The sequence below is a fragment of the Serinus canaria genome, chromosome 27 (assembly GCF_022539315.1).
Source record: "Serinus canaria isolate serCan28SL12 chromosome 27, serCan2020, whole genome shotgun sequence".
Lineage (NCBI taxonomy): Eukaryota > Metazoa > Chordata > Aves > Passeriformes > Fringillidae > Serinus > Serinus canaria.
In genome coordinates this window covers 274873-302206 of record NC_066340.1, presented here as the reverse complement: position 1 = coordinate 302206, position 27334 = coordinate 274873, and the positions used below count along the sequence as shown (strand labels likewise).

Genomic DNA, 27334 nt, shown 5'->3' with positions numbered 1-27334 from the left:
GCGGCACGTCCGGGGCTCCAGAACCCACTCGTGGCTCGTTTTCCCTCCTTTTCCAAGGAAAATCAGCTTTTCCCTGGGGGCGGGAGCTCAGAGCACCAGCCTGGGCCCAGGAAAAGGCTCCTGGAGAAATCCAGGTGCCGATCCCGGGAATGACCGTGATGTCCCCGCCCCGGGGTGGTGGCACGGGGGGCTGGTGTCACCTCCGAGGCCCCAAAATCCACTCCTGCCTCGTTTTTGCTGCCTTTTCCAAAGAAAATCAGCTTTTCCTCCTCTTTTAAGTGGGAGCTCAGCACATCAGCGTTGGGAAGTGCCAGTCCTGGGAATAATCCTGGGAATAATCCCGGGAATGACGGCGTGTCCCCGGGCCGGGGTGGTGGCACAGATGGCACTGGTGACACAGCGCTGTCACCTCCGGCTCCCCCGGAGAGGAAACGCGAGCTCGGCACTCCCCTCCCACGGCGTCTCCGAGCGGGGGCAGGAGCCTGGCAGAGGCTCCCGGGAAATGAGGCAGCAGGAAAAAAATTAAAAAAAAATTTAAAAACCCCCAAAATGAAAAGGGAAAAATCAAAATAAAAGTGGGTTTTTAATGTCCGATTTGGGAGGTGAATAAATGGATCCTGGCCGGGGTTTTCTCAGGGTTTTTGTGGGGCTGGAGGAGCGTCCAGGGGTGGTTTCTTTGCCGATGGATAATTTGATTGATTGATTAATTAATGAAGGTGGAGCTGGAGTTTGGGGCTGTGGGGATGAGGGATTGATTTGGGCCGAATCTCCAGGGATTTGGGAATCTCCAGCTGGGATTCCCAAATCTCCAGGGGTTTGGGGTCTCTGGGAATGTGGGATGCCCTGGAATTTGGCATCTCCAGCACCACCAAATTCCTGGTGAGGCAGCCCCAAAAAAGCTCCCCAGAAATCCCAAAAGATGCTGGAAGGGTTCGACCCCTGCCCAGGCAGCGATGGGATCGAGGAGGGGCGGATTTGAGGAGGAAATTCCTTGTGATACACCCCAAAAAAGCCCTCCAAAAACCCCCAAACAAGCCCAAAAATCCCCCTTGAAGCCCCCCAGGAAAGGCCAGAAGAAGTGCAAAGCCCCCAGCCCACCCCCAAAAAGCTCAGAAAAGGTCCCCAAATCCCTCACCCCTCCAAAAGCCCAAAAACCTCCAAAAAATCTCAAGAAACCCCCCCAAAAAACAAAGCCCTGAAAACCCCCAAAGGCCCCCAAAACAACCCCAAAACCCCCCTCAAAAAGCCCCAAACCCCCCAAAAAAGAGTCGGGAGCCGTTCTGCACTACTCTCAGAGTTTATTCTGCGCTGCCTCAGCCGGGACCGACCCGGCCCCAGAACCAGAACCAGAACCGGAACCAGAACCAGGAACCTGAACCAGAACCAGAACCGGAACCAGAACCGGAACCAGAACCTGAACTGGAACCAGAACCAGAACCAGAACTGGAACCAGAACTGGAACCAGAACCAGAACCAGAACTGGAACCAGAACCAGAACTGGAACCAGTCCCGGCCCCGCTCGGCTCCTCCCACCCGGGATCGGCTTTTTTTAATTTTTATTTTTATTAATTCAATTTTTTCATATTTTTCAAATGTTTTTTTGAGTTTTTTCTCAGGTTTGGTTCCTCTCTGGGACGGCCGCCCCGCCCCGAGGGGAGGAGGAGGAGGAGGAGGAGGCAGGGCCGGGCCGGGCCGGGAGGGCCCCGCGGGTTCGGGGATTTTGGGGCATTTTGGGGGTTTGTTTTGGGGGTTTGTTTTGGGGGTTTGTTTTGGGGTGTTTTGGGGTGTTTTGGGTGTTTTTGCGGGGTCTGCTCCGTGGAGGGCAGAGCACTGAAGGCACATTCACGTCTGATACCCTGTACGAGCCGGGGGGACGGGAACCAGGGGGGGAGGAGGAAAAATGGGGGAAAAACCAATAATAAAGGAAAAATGAAAAAATAGGGGGGAGAAAAAGGGGAAAAAGCTGGAGGGGAAAGGAAAAAAATGAATAAAAATGGGAAAACATGAAGAAAAATGGAAAAAGAAAGAAAAAAAAAATTGAAAACACGAAGAAAAATGGAAAAAAAAAATTGAAAACATGAAGAAAAATTGAAGAAAAAAGAAAAAAATGAAAAGAAAAAAGAAAAAAAGAAAAAAAAAGAAAAAAGAAAAAAATTGAAAACATTAAGAAAAAATTTAAAAAAGTAAAATAGAAAAAATTGAAATACTGAAAAAAAATTAGAGGAAATTAAAAAAAAAAGAAGACTAATAGGGAGAAAAAATATAGAAAAAAAGAATAAAAATGGAAAAATGGGAAAGAATAAAATAAATAAAATAAAAATTGAAAAAATTAAAAGAAATGGAAGAAAAATATAATGGAAAAAATAAAAGGAAAATAAAAATGGATAGGAAAGGAAAAACAAAAAATGTAAAAGGAAAATTAAAGGAAAACACAAAAATAGGAATAGGAAAAAAAAACCCAAGAAAAATTAAAAGGAAAATAAAGGAAAAATTCTGAGGGGAAAAAAAGAGAAAAATGGACAAAAATTAGAAGAAAGATGAAAAAAAATTAAAAGAAAAAGAAAAAAAAAGAAAATTTGAAAAATAAAAATTAAAAATATGAAGAAAAAAAGGAAAAATAAAATCAGAAAATGAGAAAAATAAAAGAGAAAATTAAAATTAAGGGAAAATGGAAAAATTAAAAGGAAAAGTGAAAGTAAAAGATGGAAATGAACCTTCCAAGAAGTGAGGAGCAAATCCTGCCCAGTTTTCCTGCTCCCCCTCCAGGAGCTCTCCCGACACCTCCACAGAGCTGCAAACCAAGCGAAAATTCCAAAGCTCCAAACCCTGAACCTCCTAAGGAAAAAAAGCTTTTTTTTAATTTTGATTTTCCGCCCTTTTTTCCTTTTTCCAGAGGCAAAAATTCCGCCCCCAAGGCGGCGAGACAAAGGAAAAATTCCTTGTGGATTCCTGGGAAAAAACCCCAAATTCCACTGGAAAACCCCAATTGTTTCCTGGGTTTCCCTCTGGAAAAGAGCCAAGAGTGTCCCAAAAAAAAAAAAAAAAGGAAAATATTGGGGAATGTTTGACACCATTTTATTCATCTTCAACTGCAGTGGAAAAATAGAAACCTTTTACAAGCGCCGGCGTTGTCAGCTCAACTCAAGTTATATATTTATATCTTTTATATAAATTTCTTTTTTTTTCCTTTTTTTTTTCATGTTTTTTATTTTTTCCTTGTGTTTTTCCAAGTGCAGCAAGAGACCAAAAACCACATCGAGCCTGATCCGAATGGAGCCCCGGAAAAGCAAAAGAAACCCCAAATCATTCCAAATAAACTGCTGGGAATCCCACTTTTCGTGGCTCTTTTTCCAATTCCCTCTCCAAACATCACCTGAATTTTTTCAATTTCTCCTTCGTTTTGTGCATCTTTTTATTGAATTCATTTTCTTTTTTCACCTCTTTTTGAACTCTTTGGCACAATTTTGATTCTGCTACAGTCCGAGTCAGGAGATCTCTTTGCCCAATTTGCAGCACTTTTTCATAAAAAAATCTGGGGTTTAATTTTTTTTCCTGACTTTCTTTTTTTGGACTTTTTGAAGCCTGAACTCGCTGAACAAATGGATTTTTCTATTCCCTGCAAGCCCAGAATTGTGTTTTTCCCCCATTTCTACATTCACAGTTGAATCTTTCAGGAAGGAAAGGCGCTTTTGTTGCTGAGCAGGACAAGCCAAGAGCTCCAAACATTCAGCATTCCCTAAAAATAAAATCCCTAAAAAAAGCGACTTTCCTTAAATTTCTTTTTTTTTTGTTTGTTTTTTGTCCTTTTTTTTCCCCTCTTTTCTACTTTGTCTTCCCCATCTCTTACTGCCTGAACCTCAGTTATGAAATGCAACAGCTGAACCCTTAAATTCTGTAGAGTTTAGATTTTTTTTGTCCTTTTTTTTTTCTGTCTTTTGTTTTTGTTTTTTTTTTTCCCCGGAATTTTTTTTGTGGTTTTGGGGAAAAAAAAAAAAAAAAGAGAAACTGCAATGAATTTTTTTTTTTTTTTTTTTTTTTTTGGGAAGTTGAGAATGTGGATATGACCCCACTCACACACACTCACTCCTCCTGAAACTCCTTCTCTCTCCTTTGGGATTTGCCTCATCCCAGAGATTCCCAAATCCTGGAAATCCCAAACCCTGGGAAATCCCAAATGTTGGAAATCCCAAATCCCGGGAAATCCCAAATCCTGGGAAATCCCAAACCCTGGGAAATCCCAAACCCTGGGAATCCCAAACCCTGGGAATCCCAAATGTTGGAAATCCCAAACCCTGGGGAATCCCAAATCCTGGGCAATTCCCAGTTTCCCACCTCTCTCTCGCTCTCTCTCTCCCAGCCAGAACCTCTCAGCACCACTTCAATCCCAATTTCCCCCGTTTTTCCCTCATTTTCTCCTCCGACCTCAGCCGCTCTTGGGCTGGTGGGAATTTTGCTTTTTCCCCCTTTTTATTTTGGAACTTTTGGGGCACAGAATTCCCTCCTGGATGCCGGGGGTCACCAAAGGTTGGGATTTTTGTTCCGAGCCTCACTCACTCATCCTCAGCATCCTCTCATTCCCAGACACTCCGCACACGTCCTCACTCCCGGGGCTTTGGGGGGGTTTCGTGGAGATTGGAGATTTTTCCTTTGTTTTCTTGGTGTTGTTGTTGGTTTTTTATCCAGTGGGGGTCCTCAGGTGTTGTCCCAATGGTAACAGATCTGGGAAAGGGAAGAGGAAAAAAAGGGATTTAGGGGAAAAATGGGATTTTGGTGGGGGGAAAAAGGGATTTGGGGAATTCAAGGGGGAAAAGGGAATTGAGGGGAAAATGGGGGAAAAGGAATTCAGGGGAGAAAGGGGATTCAGAGAAAAAGGGGGAGTCTGGAGGAAGGAGGGAATTCAGGGAATTAAAAGCCCTGGAAGTGTTTAAAAAATCCTGCGGATTTTTCCAAATTTAACAATTTGGAAAAACACAAAAAAACCCCAAACCTAAACACCTCAAACCAGGTGAAAATTAAAAAAAAACCAAAAAACCAAAACAAAACAAAAAAGTGGGGGAAAAAACTGGGTTGGATTCAGTCTTGGAGACTTTTCCGACTTTAAAACGGAGCAAAATGGACTCTGTAGGGTCGAAGGAGAAATAGAAACCCCAAATGGGGCTTTTTCCCCCCAAAAAACCAGGCAAACAGCACTTTGGGACTGTGAGTGTTCCCAGGCTAAGCTGAGCCAGTGCCATGGGTTTTCAGGTGGGAACAAAGGCGGCAGAGCCCTCACCAAGCTTGGTTCTTGAGTTTCCTCAGCTCTTTCGTGGCCCAGGTGGCGAGGGTTTTCGTTTTGTTCGTCTTGGATCTCCTCCCTTCCGTTAGCAGTTCGTGGATCATGGGTCTGGCTTCTACTAATTTCAGCACATCCTTCCCAAAAGCTGTACACAAATCCCTGGATGCAGAGGAAAATTGGGGGGAAAACCACGTGAGTGGCACAAAATGCTGGTCAGGTCAGGGGGGCTGGTTTGGGGAAAATTGTGATTTAAAAATGCTCCAATTCTTGGCCAATTCTTGATTTCTCCATAATTCTCCTTCAGCTCCGCAGGAGAAATGAAAACACCTCAACCTGGCTTTCTCTGCTCCCTAAGCATGAGGGGGTTTTTGGTTCTAAACTCCTGGAACAATCCTAAATCTGGGATTTTGGTGACGACTCTGTCACCTTCAGAATCGCTTCACACCTTGAGCCAAACTCCCAAAGCCCAACCCCAAAACTGACACTAAAACCTCAGACAGGCAGGGAAAAAGGGCAGATTCCAGGATTTTAACCTGGCTTCCTCTGTTCCCTAAGGATAAGGTTATTTTTGGGTTCTAAACTCCTGGAAAAATCCTAAATTTGGGATTTTTGAGATGATTCCCTTCACTGCTGGAGCCAAACTCCAAATTCCCACCCCAGAACAGACCCCAAACAGCTCGGGGAGGCAGGAGGAGGAGCAGGTCAGGGTTTTTCCTGGGAGGAATGGGGTGGGAATTTTCCTGGGAGGTTATTTTTGTGTTCCAAACTTCTGTTAAAATCCTAAATTTGGGATTTTTGCGATGATTCCCTCACCTGTGAAATCCCTTCACTGCTGGAGCCAAACTCCAAACTCCCACCCCAGAACTGACCCCAAACAGCTCGGGGAGGCAGGAGGAGGGGCAGGTAAGGGTTTTCCTGAGGCCTCACCCGATGAGCCCGGCGGCGCAGGCCACCACCCCGTCCGTGTGATCCTCGTCCCCCGCGATGTGGTCGATGTAGGACAGGATGAACTCCACCCTGGGCTGCACCAGCATCACGTCAGCTGCAGGGGAAAGGCCTGCTCAGAGCTTTGGGAATGTCTGGGAGGCTCCCAAAACCAGCCTGGCTCCCACCTGGACCCTCCCTCGGCGAGGGGAAGTGACCCTGGATTGTTTGGGATTTCTGCCCTTTCCTGCTCTGAGGGTTTGCTGGCACAGGGCAGGAAACCAAAAGGAGGATCAGGGGGGCTCCTGGATCCCTGGAAATGTCCCAGGAATGTGGGGATGTGGCACTGGGAACTCAGGGAAAAAGGGGAAAAAGAGGGAATTCAGGGAAAAAACAAGGGGAAAAGGGAATTCATGGGGGAAAAGGGATTCAGGGGAGTGAGGGCAGAAAAGGAGGTGTGGTTTGGAGATGATTTTAAAGGAAGGGAAGGAGCAGGGCCGTGACACCCCCCAGAGGGGCTGAGGGAGGTTCGTATGGGATATTTGGGAATGTCCCCCCTGGCCCTGGGTGATTTCAGGGCGGCTGCGGGGCTGATCCCACAGGGGTCCATCCCACTCACGGTGCACGTTCTCCTGGTCTCCCTTGAGGCCCTGGATGATGCCCGTGTAGGCCTCCAGGCAGCCCTCCCGCAGCTCGTTCAGGTAATCCACCATGTCGTAGTCGGACTGCGGGCACACACAGGGACAGGGCACCCTTCAGTGCAGCCCTCACGCCTCCCAGACCCTGCACTGCCTCGGGGTGGGACTCTGAACTTGTGTTAGCAGGTTCTCCTCACAGCTTCCTTCCTTCCCCAGCCCCAGAGCCAAGGACGGAGCTGCAGCTTCAGGCCCAAAAAGCGTCAACAACAAAAAGGCCCAAAAAGTGCAAACAAAGCAAATTGAGGGGAGCAGTCTGGGAGGATGGGGCTGCACAACCTGCAGCTGGGATTGGACAATTAACCCCAAGATAGAAAAGGACCAAAACTTGTAAAAGTGAGAAATCTCATGCCTCTGAGTCCATCTTGGGTGTGACCTCAGCCAGGCTCTTGCACTGCCCCAGCTGATTCCTTGAAGCCTTTTAGTAAATCCCTGCTTTATTCCCTTTACTCTGCCCAGCCACTTCAGGCACCGAGGTGAGACCCCGGGAATGTGCCCTGGGACTGGGGACAGCTCACCTTGTCCACCTGGGCCTGGGATGCCTGCTGGAGGGTGTTGAGCACCACGTCCAGGTACTTCTTGAACTCGCCCCCGATGGCCAGGGCGATGTCCCCGAACACCGAGAGGATCTGCGGCTTCACCGACCTGTGCACGTTCTCGTTCTGGGAGAAAAACACCCACAAAGGTCCTGGATCAGTGTGGGAAGGGGGAAAGGAAAGGAGGGAATGGCCCCAGGCTGCACCAGGGGGTGTTCCAGAATGTTCCTCCAGCGGAAGGGGGGGAAAATGTTGGAGCAAGAACAGCCAGGGCTTGGAAAATGCCTGGAAATGTCCCAGGAATGTGGGAGAGGGAGGAAAAGGGAGGAAGGAATTCAGGAGGAAGAAAGGAATTAGGAAGGAAGGAATTCAGAATTCGGAAGGAATTCAACAGGAAGGGAGGGAGGAATTTGGAAGGAATCCAGAAAGGAAGGAATGAACTCCAGACTTCAGGAAGGGATTCAGAAGGAATTCGGGGACACAGAGTGGGAGCGATGCAGAGTGGGAGCGAAGAAGGGATCTGGGAGGAATTCAGGAATTCAAGGAGGAATTTATTTAGGAATTCAGCAAGCTGATAAATGAGACATGATTCCCCCCCAGCCCAGAGCCCTTGCCCCCCTGGCCGCCGTTCAAACCGCGCCTTTGGCGCCGCCAAACACGAGACATTCCCGAGCATTCCTCCCACTTCTCCCGGGCTTCTCCCACCTCCCACTCCCCTGGAAGAGTGAGCATCCAACTGTTACTCGGGAGCCGGGAATCTCCCACTCACCCCCAGGTTCTCCAGGAGCAGCTGCATCACCTCGTCGCAGAAGGGGAGGATGTTGGACTGCAGGGCTCGGCACAGGTCCCCCACCAGCCCCACTGCTGACAGGCAGACCTGCAGGGGAGCAGGCATCAGCCCCGGATTTGGGGTCATCCACGGGGATTTTGGGGTCGTCCCTGGGGATTTGGGATCGTCCCTGGGGATTTGGGATGATCCCTGGGGATTTGGTGTCATCCCTGGGGATTTGGGATCGTCCCTGGGGATTTGGGATTGTCCCTGAGGATTTTGAGGTCGTCCCTGAGGATTTGGGATCATCCCTGGGGATTTGGGATCATCCCTGGGGATTTGGGATCATCCCCGGGGATTTGGGACGTAAGAAACGTTAAGAAACCAAAATCCCACGCTCCAAGGTGGTTTGGATTTGAGAATCCTGGGACTGTTTGGGTTGGAAGTGACCCCGCTGGATGGGCAGGGACACCTTCCACATCCCAAAACTCATCCAGTCTGGCCCTGGAAAATGCCAGGGATGGGGCAGCCACAATTTCCCTGGAAAAGGGAGAAATTGGATCCACACCTGGTACTCAGCGTAGTTTTTCAGCCCAATCCCAAGGAAAGGTTTGAAGGCATCCATGTACTTCAGGAATTCTCCACCCAGGACTGTGCAGGGAAAACATTCCAGTGAGAAGGAAAACCCCATGAACAGCAAATCAGATTTCCCTCAAATTCCACCAAACCCAGAGAAAACCAACTTTCCACTCGACAACTGAGAGTACTGAAATTACCCAGCTCCTCCTGGACTGGACAAATTCCCACATTCTTACTGTAAATACTAAGAAAATGCCCCGAGGTGGTTTAGCCTTCAGAATCCCAGGATTTCTTGGGATAAAAAGAATCTCCAAGTGACACCTTCCACTATCCCGAGCTGCCCCGAGCCCTGTCCAACCCGGCCTTGGACACTCCAGCCATGTCAACACCCCCAGCTCTCCTTTGCTGCCTTATCCACATTTTTCCTTGGGAGTAATAAGAAAATACAAGAAACCAACATTCCACGCTCTGAGGTGGTTTGGATTTCAGCATCCCAGCATTTTTTGGGTTGAAGGGACCTTAGAGTGGCACCTTCCACCACCCCAGGGTGCTCCAGCCTCGGACACTTCCACGGACGGAGCCCCCCGCCTTCCCTGCACCACAAATTACATTGTTCACCACTTTGCCCAAAATCTCTGGAACCAACCCATCCCTGACCTTCCACCAGGGTGCTGACGGCCATCAGGGCGTCCTCCTGCACGCCCCCGGAGCCGGCCGTGCTCTGGAACATTCTGAGCAGCGACGCCATCACCACGTCTGAGATCTGCAGCGCGTCCTGATGCTGCACCTTCCGCAGCACGTTCTGAGGGGAAAACAGGGGAAAACGGGCAAAAATCACCGCTTATCCCACAGGTAAAGCGTTCCCACAGCCCTGGGCCTGCTCCTTCTGAGGGGAAAATAATGGAAAATGGGCAAAAATCACTGCTTATCCCACAGGTAAAGCATTCCCACAGCCCTGGGCCTGCTCCTTCTGAGGGGAAAATCATGGGAAATGGGAAATAATCACCGCTCATGCCACAGGTAGAGCATTCCCACACCAATGGGTGCTGCACCTTTCCCAGCATGTTCCGAGGGAAAAATTGTGGAAAACGGGCAAAAATCACTGTTTATCCCACAGGTAAAGCATTCCCACAGCTCTGGGCCTGCTCCTTCTGCAGGAAAAATCGTGGAAAATGGGAAAAAAAATCACCGCACATCTCAGCATTCCCACAGCCCTGTGAGCTGCACCTTCTGCAGCACATTCTGAGGGGAAAATCATGGAAAAATGGGAAAAATCACCATTCTTTCCACAGATAAAGCATTCCCACAGCCCTGGGCCTGCACCTTCTGAGGGGAAAATAATGGGAAATGGGAAATAATCACCGCTCATGCCACAGGTAGAGCATTCCCACAGCCCTGGGTGCTGCACCTTTCCCAGCACGTTCTGAGGGGAAAATCATGGAAAAAGGGCAAAAATCGCTGTTCATCCCACAGATAAAGCATTCCCACAGCCCTGAGAGCTTTGATAAGGATGAAAGAGCTGCTGTTTGAACCCTTTTGCAGCCAAAAAAATCTGCTTTTGTGGCTGCAAAGTCCCGTTCATTTGGCTGCATTCAGATTTTCCAGCTGAATTTCCCTTTCCTGCTGCATGGGCTGTTCTCAAAGCTTTGCCATGTGTAAGCTGGAATTAAATGTGACCAGCCCAAATTTAGCTTATTAAAAAAAACATAATAATGAAATCCTGGGGTTTTTTTCTGTTGCAGCTGAGCTTGTAGGGGTTGAACCCTTCTGAATCAAAGTTTAGAAATGCTTGAAGTGGTTAAAATACAACAGTTCCCAGGACAAGAAAAAAAAATCCTTTATTTCCAGAAGAAAGTAATTATTTAAAGTTTATTTCACTCCACAAAAATGGACTTTGTCTGTTTATATAATTAAGACTTGATTCATGGAATTACAGGATAGTTTGTGTGGGAAGAGAGCTCAGAAATCCCCAAATTGCATGGACAGGAACAATCCCACTAAACCAAGTTGTTCCTTCCAGGGATGGGACTTTCTCACTTAATTTTCAATATTAACAGATGCTTTTTCTTCTGCTGGATGTTCATAATTGCATTTCCAGCAAAACAACAAAAAAAAAATTGGGAAAAATCCCCATATATTTTATTTTTATAATGCTGATAAAAGCTCCTCTGCTGAGTTTTACTCAGTGGTTTTTAAGCATTTGCTGCAACTGGGTAAAAAATTCAGGTTCAGGTTCTGGGATGATAATAAAGAAATTAAAATTAGCATCTTAATTCCACCTGGATTCCACTCCCCAGTGCCCATCCTGTGAGATTCCAGGGTGAAAATTCTCCATTAAAACTCTATATAAGGACAGATCATTCCCATTTCCCATTATTTTTAAAAATTACCCTAAAATTGGGGAGGGAAAACAACCACAAAGCTTTTGAGGACGAAATTAAGGATTTCTCAAATCAACCTGGAGATCACCTGGGTTGCTCTGACCTGATTTTTGGGGGAAAAAACCCTTTTTTGAGTGGTGTGTGCAGCAGTAAGCACTGCACTGGTGGCTCCTGCTCATCAGCAGGTGTTTAATTGGGAATGCTGAGGACACTCAGAACATTTCAGTTGGTGCCATTTGGATCAGCAGCACCAAGCACCAGAGCAGATGAGGGAACCAAAGCCTTGAGGGAATTTTTTTGTTGTTGTTGTCTGTGGGATTGTTGAGGCTGCAGCCAACCCAAGAACCAATCTGACAGCACAGACAATCTTTTATAAACTCCCCAGCAGCATTCTTTGAGTCACATTGCCCTGAATTTTGTCACTAGAGCACAACTTGGAGACTTCTGAACCTTGCATCACCTCCCACGTGTCAGCTGGGACCCAAAATCCACTTTTTTCATTCAATTCTCAGCAGCGGGAGCTGAGGTTGCAGCTTCAGGGACACAAAAACACCCCAAAAATCACTTTATTCCCAGAGCAAAGCCAGGAGAGAGAATCTACCTGTAGAGTAGCACAGAGGAGGGACTGGAGGTCGTTGAACTGGATTCTGTCAGAGGTGCTCTGGATGTGAGACTGAAACAAGAACAAAATCCCACGTGTGAAGAGGCTGCCTGGGATCCTGGCAGCTCCAGGGAGAGCCAGGTTGTACTTTAAATATTTGTTCTTTTCAGATTTCAGAGCAGAGGGACTGTGAAGAAGCTGAATATAGAATCCCTGAGTGGTTTGGGACCTTAAATCCCAAACGGGCAGGGACACCTCCCACCATCCCTGGATTTGGACACTCTCAGGGACAGAGTCTTAAATTTAAATTTTTAATTTTAAATCAGGATTTACCCACCTCCATCTGCAGCACTTGCTGGAGCCTCTCCATGATGACCAGGGTGGTTTTTTGGACAGCAGGATAACAGTCCTTGGCACTGTTTTTCACTATTTCCATCAGGGATTCATAGGCAGAACTCCTCAAGTTATTCTGGTGTCCATCAGGTCTGCAACAGAAGGAGGAAGATTTGCAGCTCCCAGTGCTTGGAAACAGACTTTCTTTAATTTTAGTAAACCAGCAACAGCTCCATTTGAGCGCTGTGACAAGCAGGAGCCACTTGAAAAGCCTTGAAATAAAGGGAATTTGTGAAGCCGCTTCTGGCAGTTTTGTTTTTAACGATTTTCATCTTTTGAAATGATTTTCAGCAGCTCTCACAACGAGGAGAGGGACAGAAGGAGCCTCGGAGTTGGCGTCAGGTGAGCAGCACTCCAGAGCCCCTCCCCAGACACCCCTGAGGGTGTGAAATTTGGAATTAAGGCACCTGAGATGATTGATGGGCTCCGGAGCCTTGAGCCAGACACTCCACTCCCGGCTGGATGTAAATGAAGACAGGGAAAGAGTTTAAATTTTGAACTGGGACAAGGCTTTTAAGGAGAATCCATCAGTCCATGGAGCTGATCCAGGGATTGAAGCTGGAGCTGTCAGATTTATGTGACCTTCAAGCCACCATAAAATTTGAGTTTTAGCCTTTTTTTCCCTACATTTGAGAGCAAAATATTTTGCCTCATCTCTTTTCTGTTTCAGCTGGGATGGGAATGGGAGATTAGGTGGGTGCCTGGCTCTTCTGGGAGCACCCGGAAGGGATGGAACCCACACAAAAACCAGCAGGAAAAGGAGCAAACAGGGGTCCCTGATTGTGGCCTGCTGCAACTCCCGACTGTCCAGGGCCCTGCAGCCAACGGGGCTGAGCCTCGTGACAAACGTGGAGTTAAACTTGGAGATTTGAGGGAAAATGGGGGAGAGGTGAGGGCAAAATGGGAGGGGAAAATGGGGGAGTTGTGAGGGGAAAATGGGAGGGGAAAATGGGGGAGTTGTGAGGGGAAAATGGGAGGGGAAAATGTGGGCGGGGAAAATGTGGGCGGGGAAAATGTGGGCGGGGTTAGGGGGACATGGGAGGGGAAAACGTGAGGGGAAAATGGAATTGTGAGGGGAAAACGGGAGAGATGTGAGGGGAAAATGTGAGGGAAAAACGGGTAGAGGGTGAGGGGAAAACGTGAGAGGAAAATGGGGGAGACGTGAGGGGAAAACGTGAGGGGAAAATGGGGGAGAGGTGAGGGGAAAATGGAAGAGACATGAGGTGGCAATTCAAGAGGAAATGTGAGGGGAAAGTGGAGGAGAGGTGAGGGGAAACGAGAAATTTGAAGGAAAAGGGAGAAGAGACACTTCTGGACTTCCTAAAACCAGATATGGACAAAATTATGAGAAATTATTCAGTGGGAAGACCTGTTTCCCTGGGATTTGCATCCTCTATTCCTCTGGGGTTTTTTTTTAAACCAAATAAAGCCACGTTTTAAGCCAACGGCAGATCTCAGCTGCCAAGCAGAGCCCAAAAGCGTGGAGTGGTAAATAAATGAGAAAAGGCTTTTTGGCGAGGCTGTTTCACCTGTCTGCAGTCTCCAGCAGTTTCTGCACAATCAGCTCAAAGGAGGAGGACAGGCAGTAGGTTGCTGGTTCTTCCTGATCATCAGCCACATCTGCAGCTTCATAGGCAGCTTCAGCAAGGCTGGAGAAGGCCTGCGACACAAAATAGCAAAATATCCATTGCTTTTCCACCCTCACAGCTCCAGAAATTCAGATTCCGTGAGATTTTGTTAAAAAAAAAAAATTTAAAAAACCCAAAAAAATAACCAAAAAAAAAAAACCCACCAAAAAACAAACAAACAAAAAAAAACAAAAAAAAAAAAAAAAAAACCCCAAACAAACAAAAAACCCCAACAAAACAACAAAAAAAACCAGAACAACAACAACAAACCCTACAAAAACAAAAGAAAACAAAACCACAAAAAAACCCAGAGATTTGTGAGGGGAAAATGAAATGTGAGGGGAAAATGGGGGAAATTCGTGAGGGGAAACTGTGAGGGGAAAATTGTGGAAATGTGAGGGCAAAATGGGGGAGATTTGTGAGAGGAAAATGGGGGAGATTCGTGAGGGGAAACTGGGGAAAACATGGGAGATTCGGTTGGACAAGCCCAAACAACCCCAAGGCATGTCCAGGGTGGATATTAAGGAAAACTCCCTCATGGAAAAAGTCGCAGGCATCAGGGAAGGTGCCTGGAGCAGGGCTGAACTCCCAGTCCCTGGAAGTGCCCACGGAATTCCCGGAGGAGCACAGAGGAGCCGGCCCAACTCAGCGCTGCTGCTGGCAGGACGCTCAGACTCGGTGACTCCCAAAGCCCCAGGAGCTGCTGTTCCCAGCGGATCCGAACTCCTCACCCAGCAGACGTTGGTGGCCACCCTGGGCTCGGCGCTCAGCCCCTCCATCAGGCACTGCAGCAGCGGCGCCAGGTAGATGTCGTTGATGGCGGCCTCGGGCAGCATCTCGCAGATCCTGCCCACGGTCCAGGCCGTCGTGTCCCTGACCACCACGCTGGGATCCTTCATCAGCTCGATCAGCGTCGGCATGGCCTGCAAGGAGCCAGCAGAAACCACGTCAGGGAAAAAAGATTCGCCTCCAAATAACCGTGCAATTTTAAACTCTAAAAACCCCCAAACAAGAGATCTGTACCTCCAGAACCAGGTTACACCCTCCTGATTCTCCTCAACTGAAACCCTCCAAAACTCAGGCTTCAGAGACCTCCAAACAAAATTACTAACTTCTGATTTTCCTTAAAATAAGAGCATGTAGAAACCCAACATTCTCTCCCAACTAACCCAGTGATTTTGGGCTCTAAAACCCTACAAAACTCAGGCACCAGAAGAGCATGCAGAAACCAGACATTCTCCTCCAAATAACCACAAGACTTTTAGCTCTAGCAGCCCCTAAATAAAGGAATTTCACCTCCAAAACCAGGTTACACCCTCCTGATTTTCCTCAAATGAAACCCTCCAAAACTCTACAAAACTCAGGCCTCCAAAACAGATGACAAACTTCTGATTTTCCTTAAAATAAGAGCATGCAGAAACCAGACATTCTCCTCCAAATAACCACAAGACTTTTAGCTCTAGCAGCCCCTAAACAAAGGATTTTCACCTCCAACACCAGGTTACACCCTCCTGACTTTCCTTAAAGGCAAACCTCCCCCAGACCAAACGGCCTGCCCCGAAGCAGCACGGGGTTTTGAGCTGGCAGCCGTGGCAGGAGCTGACCTGAATGACGAGAGGTTTGAGCTGGTTGGGCTCGGGCCCCTCCAGGATGCAGCCGAAGGCCATGACGGCGGCGTCGCGGTACCGCCAGTCGGGGTTCTTGATGTGCTCCTTGATGAAGGGCAGCACGTGGGGGACGATGTCGTCCTCGCAGCACGTGGCCAGCAGCATCAGGCACACCCCTGCCGCCTTGCAGGGGTTCCAGTCGTCGTCGTCGTCGTTCTCGTCCTGACAAAAACAGCGCCGGGTGACGCCTCAAGTCTGAACTTTGATTTCTTTTCAGGTTCTGTGCTGCTTTAGTGTGTGGGTCTGAGATTGGTACTGAGGGTTGGTGAGCTCTCTTCACGGAGCAGGGAGATAAAATAATTCCTTTTACAGCTTGGGACCAAGGACAATCACACAAGTTACAGGCCCAAGAGCAAATCCTGTCAGGAACAGAGGGAATCACCAAACCTCTCTGGAAAGCACAACTCCTGGGAAGCACAGCTCCCATCAATCCCTGGAAGTGTTTAACAGGGAGTAAACACACCTCACATAATGGTGTGGACTATTTGGTTCAATATCCCAAATATCCAAACAGGAACAGAGGGAATCACCAAACCTCTCTGGAAAGCACAACTCCTGGGATGTGGTCAGGGAAAAGGAGGCAAGTCCCAGTCTCAGCCCCAAAACTGCTGCATCACTGGCTCAGAGTGGTGCATGAAAGCTCATCACAGACCAGGGACCGCCACCTCCTGAGCCGTCTGTGGGATCCAGTGGGATCAGAGGAAGCCAAAGGCCCATTCCCAAAGCAGCCAGGGGGCAGGAGGAGCTCCTGAGCTGCAATTCCCTCAGGAATGTGGCACTCACCTGTTTTGTTAAGGTCTGGGTTAGAATAGGGACCAAATATTGCAGTGCCCCCTTGGCATAGAACTTGCTGGTGTGCTCTGGGGGCCGTCCTTGTTCTGCTGCCTGCAGAGAAGAAAAAGAGGTGGAAAGTTTATTTTCATCAATATTTTTATCTGTTTCTATATAATTTTCTATTTTTTCAGCATTAAAAGGCTGAATGATCAACTCCAGGAGACACAAATTCCCTTTATTTTCCCCCCTCTCCTCCCCAACACAAATTCTAAGCTGCCTGAAGGGCACTTTGCACTGAGTTAAACATTCCAAAATCCACTTTAATTCCTCATCCCTCCTCACAGGGCACAATTATCCCCATTTCCACTTGGCTGTCAGGTGTAATTACCAAGTGACCCCGAGGTGAAGGAGCAAAAGGTTTGAGCAAACAAACCCCACCCCACTGCTGCTGCCCGTCCTTTTATCCTTGATTTCTTTATTTTTTGGGAATGCAAGCATAAAGATAGATTTAGCTGCTTTTAAAAAATGGATGTGATTCATGCAGAGCCCTTCAAAGTCTCAGCTGTTATTGATCCCCACAGATAATTTCTGCAAACAGCATCTGCATGCAGAACAAATTCCCCAAATTCCTCTCCAGCCCCAGCCATCCCACAGGATAATCACTTTTATTTCCTCCACAATTCCAGGTCTGACTCATAAATCATGGATTTTAGGGAATGTGAACCATCTTTTGGAAGAAAAGTGACTGTGGCAGACCCCACAATTTTGGACATTGTTTCATGCACCCATGGGTTATTTCCAGGAAAAAGATGGGAGAGCCCTGTGATAGGAGCTGCATGTGGATCTAGGTGGAAATAGGGAATAAGAATGGTAAAATTGGGTTATTTGAACAAAAACCACCAGGCTGGGAGAAGCTGGGATGGTGGGAGGTGTCCCTGCCCTGGCTGGGAATGGGTGGGATTCAAGGTCCTTCCAACCCAAACCATGCCAGGATTCTGGGATTAACAGGAATTCCAAATGCAGGGTCAGCTGCATAAAAGTCCCAGAGGAGGAGCTGAAAACTGCCAAGGGAGGAGCCAAAAACTGAACTCCCAAATGAGCTAAAAACCTCCAAAAGGAGCCAAAAATCCCCAAAGGAAAAGCCAAAAACTCAACTCCCAAAGGAGGAGCTCAAAACTCCAAAATGAAGAATTAAAAGCTGGCAAAAAGAGGAGCCAAAATCTCCTTTGGGACTTTTCCCGTGGTGCTGTGAGCCCAAAACCAGCTGGGAATTTCCCCATTTCCCCCTGGAACAGCAGGAGGAGCTCCCAAAGCCAGGAATGGCAGATTCCAGGGAAAGAGCAGGGACCCCAGGGGATGGGGGAGAGGGGGGATGGATGAGGGGATCCTGGGGATTCCCAGGGGATGGGTGAGGATCAGGGGAGATGGTGGTGGATGGGGATGCATGAGGGATCCTGGGGATGGATGAGGGATGCCAGGGATGGATGAGGGGATTCCTGGGATGGAAGAGGGGATTCCAAGGGGATGGATGAGGGGATTCCAAGGGGATGCCCGGGGATGCAGCCTCACCTCGGAGGCCTCGATGGCCAGGTCCATCTCCTCGTCGCACACGTTGGACCAGAACTCGATGCCCTGCAGAGCCACCTCGTCTATGTCGCTTTTCATGGCCTCGATCGTGATCTGCCACGGCACAAAAAGGAGATTTCAGGGATTTGCCCCGCCTGGATTCATCCTGCTTTGTGGGAGACCAGGAGGAGATTGGGGACTGGGCGAGATTCAAGTCCTTGAGGTTTAAAATTACAAATAATCGGGGTTTTTCCCAATTTTATCACCTCACGTGGAGGGGTTTGTCCCATTTGGAATCTCAAGGATGGGGTTTTTAGGGATTTTTTATGGATTGAGATTCCCAGGGATACAAAGGAAAATCAGGAATGAAACTTTTTAAAGAGGTGGCCTTCAGAGAAATAAAAATGGAAAATGTAAACAGAAATTGAGGGAGATTTGGGAAATAAACATGAGAAATATAAATATAAACAAAGGAAAATCAGGGAAATAAACGTGAGAAATACCAACACAAGTAGAGAGAGAGAAGAGAAAAAACATGAGAAATACAAGTGGGGAAAACTACAGAAATATAAATAGAGGAAAATCAGGAAAATAAATATCAATATCAACACAGGGAGATCAGCCAAAGAAAGTGAGAAATATAAATTCAAGTGGGGAGAAATCAGAGAAATAAACGTGAGAAATAAAAATACAAATGGGGGAAAATACAAGCAGAGGAAAAATGTGAGAATTAGAAATAAAATTTCTTTATTTATTATAAATAAATTATTTCTTGTTTATTAACGTATGTAACATATTACTGACATGTTGTTAACATATATTAATATATCAATCAATAAATATTATTATATCAAGATATTATAGTAACATATAATCCTTTAGTATATATTAGATGATTATATATTTATTACAAATAAACAACTTTATAAATAATTATAAAATTGTTTTATAAATGAACCATGAACCACTCACAGCAAAGAGGGCAGGCCCCATGTAGGTCTCCATATATTGATAATAAAGGGACATTATCTTCACCAGGTTCTGTAAGGCAGCCACTCGTACCTGGGCCAGAAAAAAATGCCCAATTTCACACAATTTGCTTATTTTTAATGTGTTTTTTGCAGGCAGAGATTCCCCAGGAAGGGAATTTTGAATTAACTCACCCTTGTGTCTGGACACTGTGTGGCTTCACAGACTACTTGCATAATAAAGTGCCTTTCAGACTGAAAAAAAGAGAAATAAAACAACATTAAAAGGGCTTTCCAGAAGAATTGAAGCTTTTAAAGACTTCCCAGGGAGGGTGAATTCAGGTCTGGACCAGCACAGGCACAGGGCTCCACTCCCTGCTCTATTTTAAACCAATTTTCCCCAAAAATGGGAATATTTTCTCCCCAAAATGGGAGTATTTTTCCTCAAATTTGGAGAGGTTTTTTTCCCCCCAATATTGAAGTGTTTTTTTCCTCCCCAAAATGGGAATCCAAAACTTCCATTTCAAGGCTGTCCAAAATAAAGACACAGCAGAACTTCAGAACCCAAAAATCCTGCTGGTCCCTGAATTATTTCAGCAATTTCTTAAAAAAAAGGGGGGGGGTGAGAAAAAAGAGCAGGGAAAAAAAACCAGGAAAAAAAAGGGGAAAAAGCAGGAGAAAGGGGAGAGGTGAGTGGTGCCCTCCGTGCCCAGAGCTGCATGCCAGTCTCAGGTTCCAGTGGAATTATCCATCAAAACTCAGCGTGGTGCATGAAGCTCATCACTGACCGGGCAGCAGCAGCTCCCCTGCAGCCCCAGCCCAGATTTGGGGTTGGGGTTTTCCTCACCTCTTTGTCAAAGTTTGCTTTGGTGAATTCCAAAGAGTTCAGGAGTGCGTTGGTAGCTGCAAGCTTCACATTGTTGCTGGGCTCCTCCTTTCTCATTCCCTGGATTATGGCAGTCAGGATTTCATTGGATTTGTCCTGGAGCTGCTCTGGATCCTGAAAAAAAACATTAAAACAAATCTGGATAAAGTGATTGATGATTCAAATGGACTCTTAAAATTTATTTATGATTTAAATGAATTTTAATATTATGATTTAAATAGATTTTTCCATATTTTCAAGCAGTGGAATCCACAAACAAAAGGGTTTTTTTTGGAAATCATGGGAAATCCAAGGAATTCCTGCAGCACCTGGGATGGGAAGGAGAAGCCTGAAGTGAGCACAAACCCTCCAGAAATCCCCTGGCCAGGGGAAATCCCAGGTTTCCAGCCCAGGGAGGATCCCAAGGCTGGTCCCTGTTTTCCCTGGATGCGGATGCTGAGCTGAGGTTTTCCCTCAGCCCTGCAGGGACACGGGGCCTCCAAATTCCCTCCAGGAATGGTGACCTGGATTTGGGGTGGGAAAGGAGGTCAGGCCTTCCAGGAACCTGCCTGGAGCTGCCAGCAGGGGGGAAAAGGCTCCTGGAAATCAGGGAATCCCCTCCAGAGCTGTAAAAATCCCCTGGAAATCAGGAATTCCTTCAGGTCTGGAAAGCTCTCCAGGATCACCAGAGTTTCCTGGGAATCCTTAAGGTCGGGAAAGTCCTCCAAGATCATAGAAAATTCTCCTGGAAGTCAGGGAATCCTTAAGGTTGGGAATTCCCTCCAGGATCACAAAAGCCTCCAGGAAATCAGGAAATCCTCAAGGTCAGGAATCCCCTCTGGGATCTCCAGGGACTCAGGGAATCCCCCAGGTCAGGGATTCCCTCCAGGATAACCAAGTGGGAGAATTGTGGAATGTCCTGAGTGGGAAGGGATCAGCCAGCCCAGCTCCAGGCCCTGCAGACACCCCAAAACCCCACCCTGTCCCCTGGAGCACTGTCCAATGCTCCTGGAGCTCTGGCAGCTTTGGCATCACGACCAACCCAAAAAACTCTAAATCCAAAAAATTCCAATGCAAAGAATCCAAGATCAAATCCAGCCTTGAAAATGCAACCCCAAAAATCCAACCAAAACCCCAACCCAGAAACCAAACCCAAAAAAGCCAAAAACTCCAACTTAAAAGCCCCAATCCAAAATCCAACCAAAAAAGTCCAACCTAAAGAATACAAGCCAAAATCCAACCCAAAAACCCAACCCTAAACCCGACCCAACAAACTCAAGAAATTCAAAAAGATCAACCCAAAATCAAACCATAAATCCAGCCCAAAAAGTCCAACCCAAAGAACTCAATCCTAAACCCAAGAAATCCAAAAAACTTCAACCCAAAATCCAAGCCAAAGAATCCAAGACAAAACCGAACCCTAAACTTAACCCAAAAAATCAAAAAAACTTCAACCCAAGAACCAATCCAACCCAAAGAGCCAAGAACTCCAACCCAAAATTCAACCCAAAAAATCCAATAATCTTCAACCCAAGAACGAATCCACCCCAAAACCCAACCCAAAGAATCCAGCAAATCCAACCCACCCCAACTAACTCAACAAACCCAACCCACCGCAACTAACCCAACCCAACAAATCCAAAGCTACCCCAACAAACCCAACCCAACCCATCCCAACCCAACCCAACAAACCCAACCCAACCCATCCCAATCCAACCCAACAAACCCAACCCAACCCAACAAACCCAACCCATCCGAAGCTACCCCAACAAACCCAACCCAACAAACCCAACCCACGCCATCCTAGCCCACCCCAACTAACCCAAACCAAACCCAACAAACCCAACCCAAGCCATCCCAGCCCACCCCAACCAACCCAAACCAAACCAAACAAACCAAACCCAACAAACCCAACCCAACCCATCCCAGCCCACCCCAACCCAACCCAGCTCAGCCCAGGCGCTCTCGGCCGAGCCCGTGGCACTCACAATGTCCTGGCAGATGTAGCCGATGGCCTCGAGCGTGGACTCCTTCATGTGCTCGGTGCTGTGCTGGTTGGTGACGTTGGCCACCAGCTGCGGGATCAGCTCGGGCCACTGGTTCATGGGGATCTCGGCGCAGGCGATGCCGGCCACGCACTGCGACGCCGAGCTGGGCCGGTACGTCTCGGTGCCCAGCGTCTGCAGCACCTGCACGGCACGAGGCAGCTCAGACGGGGGGACACAGCCCACAGACACCACAGCCTGGGCCAGGATTCACCCCACAGACCCCACAGCCCACAGCCTGGGCCAGGATTCACCCCACAGACCCCACAGCCTGGCCAGGATTCACCCCACAGACCCCACAGCCCACAGCCCTGGCCAGGATTCACCCCACAGCCCACAGCCTGGGCCAGGATTCACCCCACAGACCCCACAGCCTGGCCAGGATTCACCCCACAGACCCCACAGCCCACAGCCCTGGCCAGGATTCACCCCACAGACCCCACAGCCTGGGCCAGGATTCACCCCACAGACCCCACACCCCTGGCCAGGATTCACCCAGGATTTTCTGGAAAAGGGGGGGTGTGAGGAGTCCAGCTGGGATCGCCGTGGTAAAGGTTCAACACATCAGGGCAGAAATCACCCCAAAAAGCAAATTTTTTAATGTCAAAATTATCTGGGTAATGTTGTTGGGCATTGGGATTGACCCAGGAGGGTTTTTGTTGGTGGACTTTGGGAACTTTTCCTTAAAAACCAGAGGGAGCAGGATGGATTTTTCAGCTTTTCCCCCTCATACTCCAACAAAACTTTCTTTAAAAAACAGAGGGGGGGGTTTGCACTTTTACATTATTTTTAGTTATACTCCAGTAACTTTTTCTAAATGTTGGTTTTTTGATGTTGAAAACAGCAACAAATTGCTCAATTCCAGGGCACAAGGACAGCTCCTGATCCCAGTAAAATCCATGGAAATAAAGGATCAAGGTGCTCCATCCTCTCACCCAAATGTACCCTCGGATGTGGCTGCCCCTGATCCCTGCAATGTCCAGGGCCAGGCTGGGCTTGGAGCACCCTGGGAGCAGGAAAGGTGGGAATGGGTGGAATTTAAGGTTCTCCCCACCCAAATAATTCTGGGATTATCCAGAGAGATTCTGTTAACACACGAAAAACAAACAGAAAGCTCAGGGCTGAGCTGAACCAGTCACAGAGCACTGCACAAATCCCAGCACCATTTTCTGCTCCCATCAGCCAAAAAGAAACAACAAACCACTGAGCCACCACTTCTGTCCCTGCAGGCTCTGATCTCCAACGGGGCAAAAAGCATCCTCGGGAAAACCCACAGATTTTTAGTCATTTTCTATCCTAAACTTGTAATTTTTTTCTTCATTTTCCACTCTTAAAACTTGCTGGGCCTCATGTGAACATTGTTCAGACCCATTTCAAAGGTGTTGATGGGGACTGGAGAGCACTTGGAGAAGCTCTTCCTCAGAAAGGGAAGAAAAATCTTCCTCAAAAAGCATTTCCTGCAGAAAAATCACTGCCCAGCCCAGCTGCAGGGGAAACCATGGAATCCTGGAATGGTTTGGGTGGGAAGGGACCTGAAATCCCCCCCAGGGCCACGGGCAGGAACATTTCCCACTGCCCAAACCCCGTCCAGCCTGGCCTGCGGCACTTCCAGGCATCCCGGGGCAGCCACAGCTGCTCTGGGCAGTCCCTGCAGCCTTTTCAGAGCTCCACTGAAAAAACTTCTTCCTTTCAGCTCACCTAAACCCATCCTCCCCTGTCCTACCGCCACCTTCCACAAACCCCAGAACATCCTGGGCTGGAAGGGACCCCCAGGATCACCCAGCCCAGCTGCCATCCCTACAGGACACCCAGCACCCACCCTGGGCACCCCTGGCAGCGCTGCCCAAACGCTCCTGGAGCTCTGTGGGGTCTGGAATCACCACCATTCCATGGGGAGCTGGCCCCGTGCCCAAACACCCTCTGGGGGAAACCCCAAATCCAACCCAAAATCCAACCCAACCCTCCTGGAGCTCTGGGATCACCACCCCTCCTTAGGGAGCTCTTCCAGTGCCCAAATCCCCCTGCAGTAAATCCCCAAATCCAACCCCAGACTCCTGGAGTTCTGGCAGCTTTGGGAACACAACCATTCCGTAAGGAGCTGTCCCAGTGCCCAACCAACCTTTGGGGGAAGATCTTTGTCCAAATTCCACCCCAAAACTCATCCAGATGGGACCAGCTCCCAGAGCTGAGCAGCTGCTGCTGCTCCAAGGATCAGGAGCAGCCTTTTTTGCTCCTGGGCCAGGATTCACCCCACAGATTCACCCCTTTTTTGGTGGAAAACCACGGGTGACGACCCTGCCCGCCCCCTCCCGGGGGCAGCCAAGGGCAAGAGCAGGAGCAAGGCCGGCACTTACGAAGTTCTTGACCTCCCTGCGGGCGTTGGCGTCGATGGCGAGCCATCTCTGCTGGTACTGCGCCTTGATGTCGGGGTCCTTGGAGGTCAGCGAGTTCTTGATCTGCAGCCCCGCGGCCACGCGTGCCACCTGGCTGTTCCCGGGGTTGGCCAGCACTTTGGACAGTTCCACCAGGAAGGTGGGCTGGGGAGAGAGCGGGGTCAGCCCCGGAGCCCCCCCAGGCCGGATCTGGGCCGGGATTAGGGCTAAGCTCCTGATGGGAAGTGCCGGCAGCTCCGCTGGCTCTGCCGGGCTGGGATTTTTTTAGAGCTCACACCAGAGCCCAGTTACCTTCCCTGCTCCTGCCTGCCCTGAGAATTCCTTTCAATAAATGGATTTCTGGGTCAAAAAATGGATTTTCTGGGTGGGAATCATGGGGGAACTCCCTGCTCGTTGTTTTGGTGATTCCACGCCCAAACTAGGATTGGTAAAAATGTGGAATTTCTGATTTGTGACATTCCAAACCCTCTGCTGATCACAGTGATGAGTAACTCCTCAAAATCGTAATTAACCCCTCAAAATTATGATTAATCCCCCAAAATGAGGATTAACCACCCCAGAATTACAATTAACCTCTCGAAATTATGGATTAACGCCCCAAGAAACACCTGAGTGCACACAAAACCCCCTGGCACTGGTGCCACTTCCTTTGCTCAAACCTTTAATTTTTAAACCTCTTCCTCTTTCAAACATTTTTAAAATTTCTTCACATTTCAGAGGCTTCCCTGAAGTCAAGTGTCAGCAGAGAATTTTCAGGAAATTCACAGGTGGAGAATCTTCCTTGGGTTTCTCACCGGTGAATTAGCAGGAAAATTTGTCTTTTCATGAGGTTTTGGGGTAAATTCAGCTAAAAAAAATGAGCAGCCTCACAAGAAACCTCCCAGATTTGAGAGATAAAGTGAAGGCAGATGTGCCTGAGCTGGTTCCTACCTGCAGAGGTGTCACTGAACAGCTCAGGTAAAAAGGGACAAATCAGCTAAAAGGGAAGGAATTAGGGGTGGAGAGGAGGAGGAAGGGGGGGTGAGGAAGAGCAGGAGGCTCCAGCAGGGAACTGGGAGATGCTCCCAAACCCCTGGGGCTCTCCTGGGAAAGGCTCTTCCCACCCAGGGACCACATCCTGTGCTGGGGACAGGCCTGAATTCCACATCCCCATTGTCCTGCTTCATCCCCATCCTCATCCTCATCCTCCTGCTTCATCCCCATCCTCATCCTGCCCCAGGACTGAACCCCCTCCCATCCTGAACCATTCCATGTCCCAATCCCACACAAATCCTTGGTGTCAGCCCAAGCTCTGCTCTCACAAAGCAAAGTAAAAATGAAAGCTTGGAGTAATCCCACAAGGCAGAGTGGAAAAATGAAACCTTGGGAAATCCACATTGCCCCAGCTCTTGGCAGCAGCTGGAAATCAGGACCATGAGCAGCTCCTGCCCATCACCCCAAAATCCCTCACACCACAGAGCTCCGGAGCTCCAGGCTCAGCTGGGGGGTCCTGAGACTCCCCCAGCACCAACCCAGAGGATTTTCCTTTAAAACCGAGGCTCAGCACAAAGGCTGCATCAATCCTGCCCCGAGGGGAGCTCACCCTGCTGCCAAGAGCACCACAAACACAGAACCTCCGTGGCTTCCCCAGCTCACAGCAGGCCAGGGGAGGAACTGCTGTGGGGTGACAGGCGCCAGTTCTGGGGGTGATAACGGGGCCGTGACAAGGACAGCACCGAGACACCGGGACCCAGCAGCCCCCAGTGCTCCCCATGCCTGCAGGGAGCAGCCAGAGCTGCAGCCCTACACCTTGACTAAGCAAAAACCCTTCTCGAGCAGCACCAGCCCCAAATCCCCCGCTCCAGCACAGCGACTACACCCGGGGCTTTGGGCTTTTTGTTCCCTCTTTCTTTTCTTTTTTTCAGACTTCTTTTCTTCCTCAAATCTAAGGTCACCGGGGGCGTAACTCCCCATGCCCAGCCGAACCTCCCTCCCCCACCAGACGGCCCCGAGCTTCCCCCCAGACTCCCGAAGCTCCGATCCCGCCCAGCCGGGGGGCTCGAGGGGATGCGGCGGTCCCGGTGCGCCGGGCAGCAGGACCGGACAGAGGTCCCGAGGGCACTGGAACTGGGCAGCAGGGCCGGGCGGGGTCCCACAGGCAGTAAAACCGGACACTAGAACCGGGCAGCAGGGCTGGGCAGGGACCCCGCGGACAGCAAGGCGGGGAGAGGGTCCCGTAGGAGCGGGCGTTAGAACCGGCCGGGGGTCCCGCGGAAGCGGTAGGAGCGGGCAGTGGGACTGGGCGGGGGTGCGGCGGGCACTAGGAGCGAACAGGGGTCCCGCGGGCGCTGGAAGCGGCGGGCGGGGCCGGCCGGGGGTCGCCGCGGGCGGCCGGGCTTTAGGACCGGGCGGCGCCCGGGGCCGCGATGGCCGCGGTGGCCGCACATGGCCCGCGGCCGCTCCCGCACCGGCCCCGCCCCCCGGCCCGGCGCCGCGCGCTGATTGGCTGCCGGGCCCGCAGGGCGCGCTGTGATTGGCCCGCGCGGCCGCCGGGCGCGGGCAGGGGCGGCAGCGGCCATGGCGGCCGGGCCGGGCCGGGCCGGGCCGAGCCGGGCGGGGCGGGGGGGCCGCGGAGCGCTCGGGGCAGCGCCGGGCCCGCCACCGGCCCCGCCACCCCCGGGGCTGCCCCGAGCGCTCACCAGGTTCTCGATGGCCGCCTGCTCCAGGAACTTCTGCGCCGCCTCGAGCTCCGAGCAGTCTGCGGAGGGGAAACCGGCGTCAGGCGCGGCCCAACCGCCCGGGCCCTCCGGCTCCGAGCGCGCTCCTCAGCGTGCCCGGGAGCCTCCCCGCCGCCACGGTTCCCGCCCGCCCCACGGCCTCCGCCGCCGCCCACGCCCTCCCCGGGGCTGCGGGTGCCGCCTCGGCCGCCCCGCGGGTTGCGCGGCCCCCGCCCCGCCCGGCCCCGCCGGGCCTGCCCGCCCCGCCGCCCTCAGCCCTCAGCCCGCGCCCTACCCGGCGAGACCGTCTTCTCTAGGATGGTGATGAGCTCCATGGCGGCGGCGTGGCGGCTCCGGCGCCGGCGGGAGGAGGAGGAGGAGGAGGGGAAGGGGAGGGGGGGGGGAAGCGGGGCGGGCCGGAGGAGGGGAGGGAGGGGAAGGGCGGAAAGCCGGGGCCTGCCCCGCGGAGGCGGCGGGCGGAGGCCGGAGCGGGGCGGGGGCGGTGGCGGCTCCCGGTGCGGCTGCGGGGTGGTGGCGGGAGATTATTTTCAAAAAAAAAAAAAAAAAAAAAAAAAAAAG

The 27334-nt window shown here is 49.9% G+C and overlaps 1 protein-coding gene across 2 annotated transcripts; it reads right to left on the bottom strand.

The window, feature by feature from the left end:
• Window positions 1–3058: 3058 nt before the first annotated feature.
• On the bottom strand, window positions 3059–27150 carry KPNB1 (karyopherin subunit beta 1). 2 transcript variants are annotated; one of them, XM_050985855.1, is made up of 22 exons: window positions 27051–27150; window positions 26738–26796; window positions 24021–24203; window positions 21610–21810; window positions 19604–19756; window positions 18952–19011; window positions 18761–18850; window positions 17792–17902; window positions 16232–16333; window positions 15386–15610; window positions 14513–14704; window positions 13683–13813; window positions 12098–12245; window positions 11761–11832; window positions 9436–9580; window positions 8768–8850; window positions 8200–8307; window positions 7413–7556; window positions 6819–6924; window positions 6203–6317; window positions 5273–5434; window positions 3059–4719 (listed from the first exon to the last, which is right to left on the bottom strand). In XM_050985855.1, coding segments are annotated over exons 1-22 (2631 nt in total). In that variant the 5' UTR covers window positions 27091–27150; the 3' UTR covers window positions 3059–4718. The 2 variants fall into 2 exon arrangements, with proteins under 2 accessions (XP_050841812.1, XP_050841811.1); XM_050985854.1 differs by lacking the exon at window positions 3059–4719 and having other exon boundaries at window positions 5269–5434.
• Between the last annotated feature and the right edge of the window lie 184 nt (window positions 27151–27334).

Coding starts and splice junctions, on each gene's coding strand:
- KPNB1 (XM_050985854.1), bottom strand. CDS start 27,090: ATGGAGCTCATCACCATCCTAGAGAAGACGGTCTCGCCGG. Junction 26,797..27,050: donor AGAGAAGACGGTCTCGCCGG/GTAGGGCGCGGG, acceptor TCCCCTCCGCAG/ACTGCTCGGAGCTCGAGGCG. Junction 7,557..8,199: donor TGCTCCTGGAGAACCTGGGG/GTGAGTGGGAGA, acceptor TTTTTCTCCCAG/AACGAGAACGTGCACAGGTC.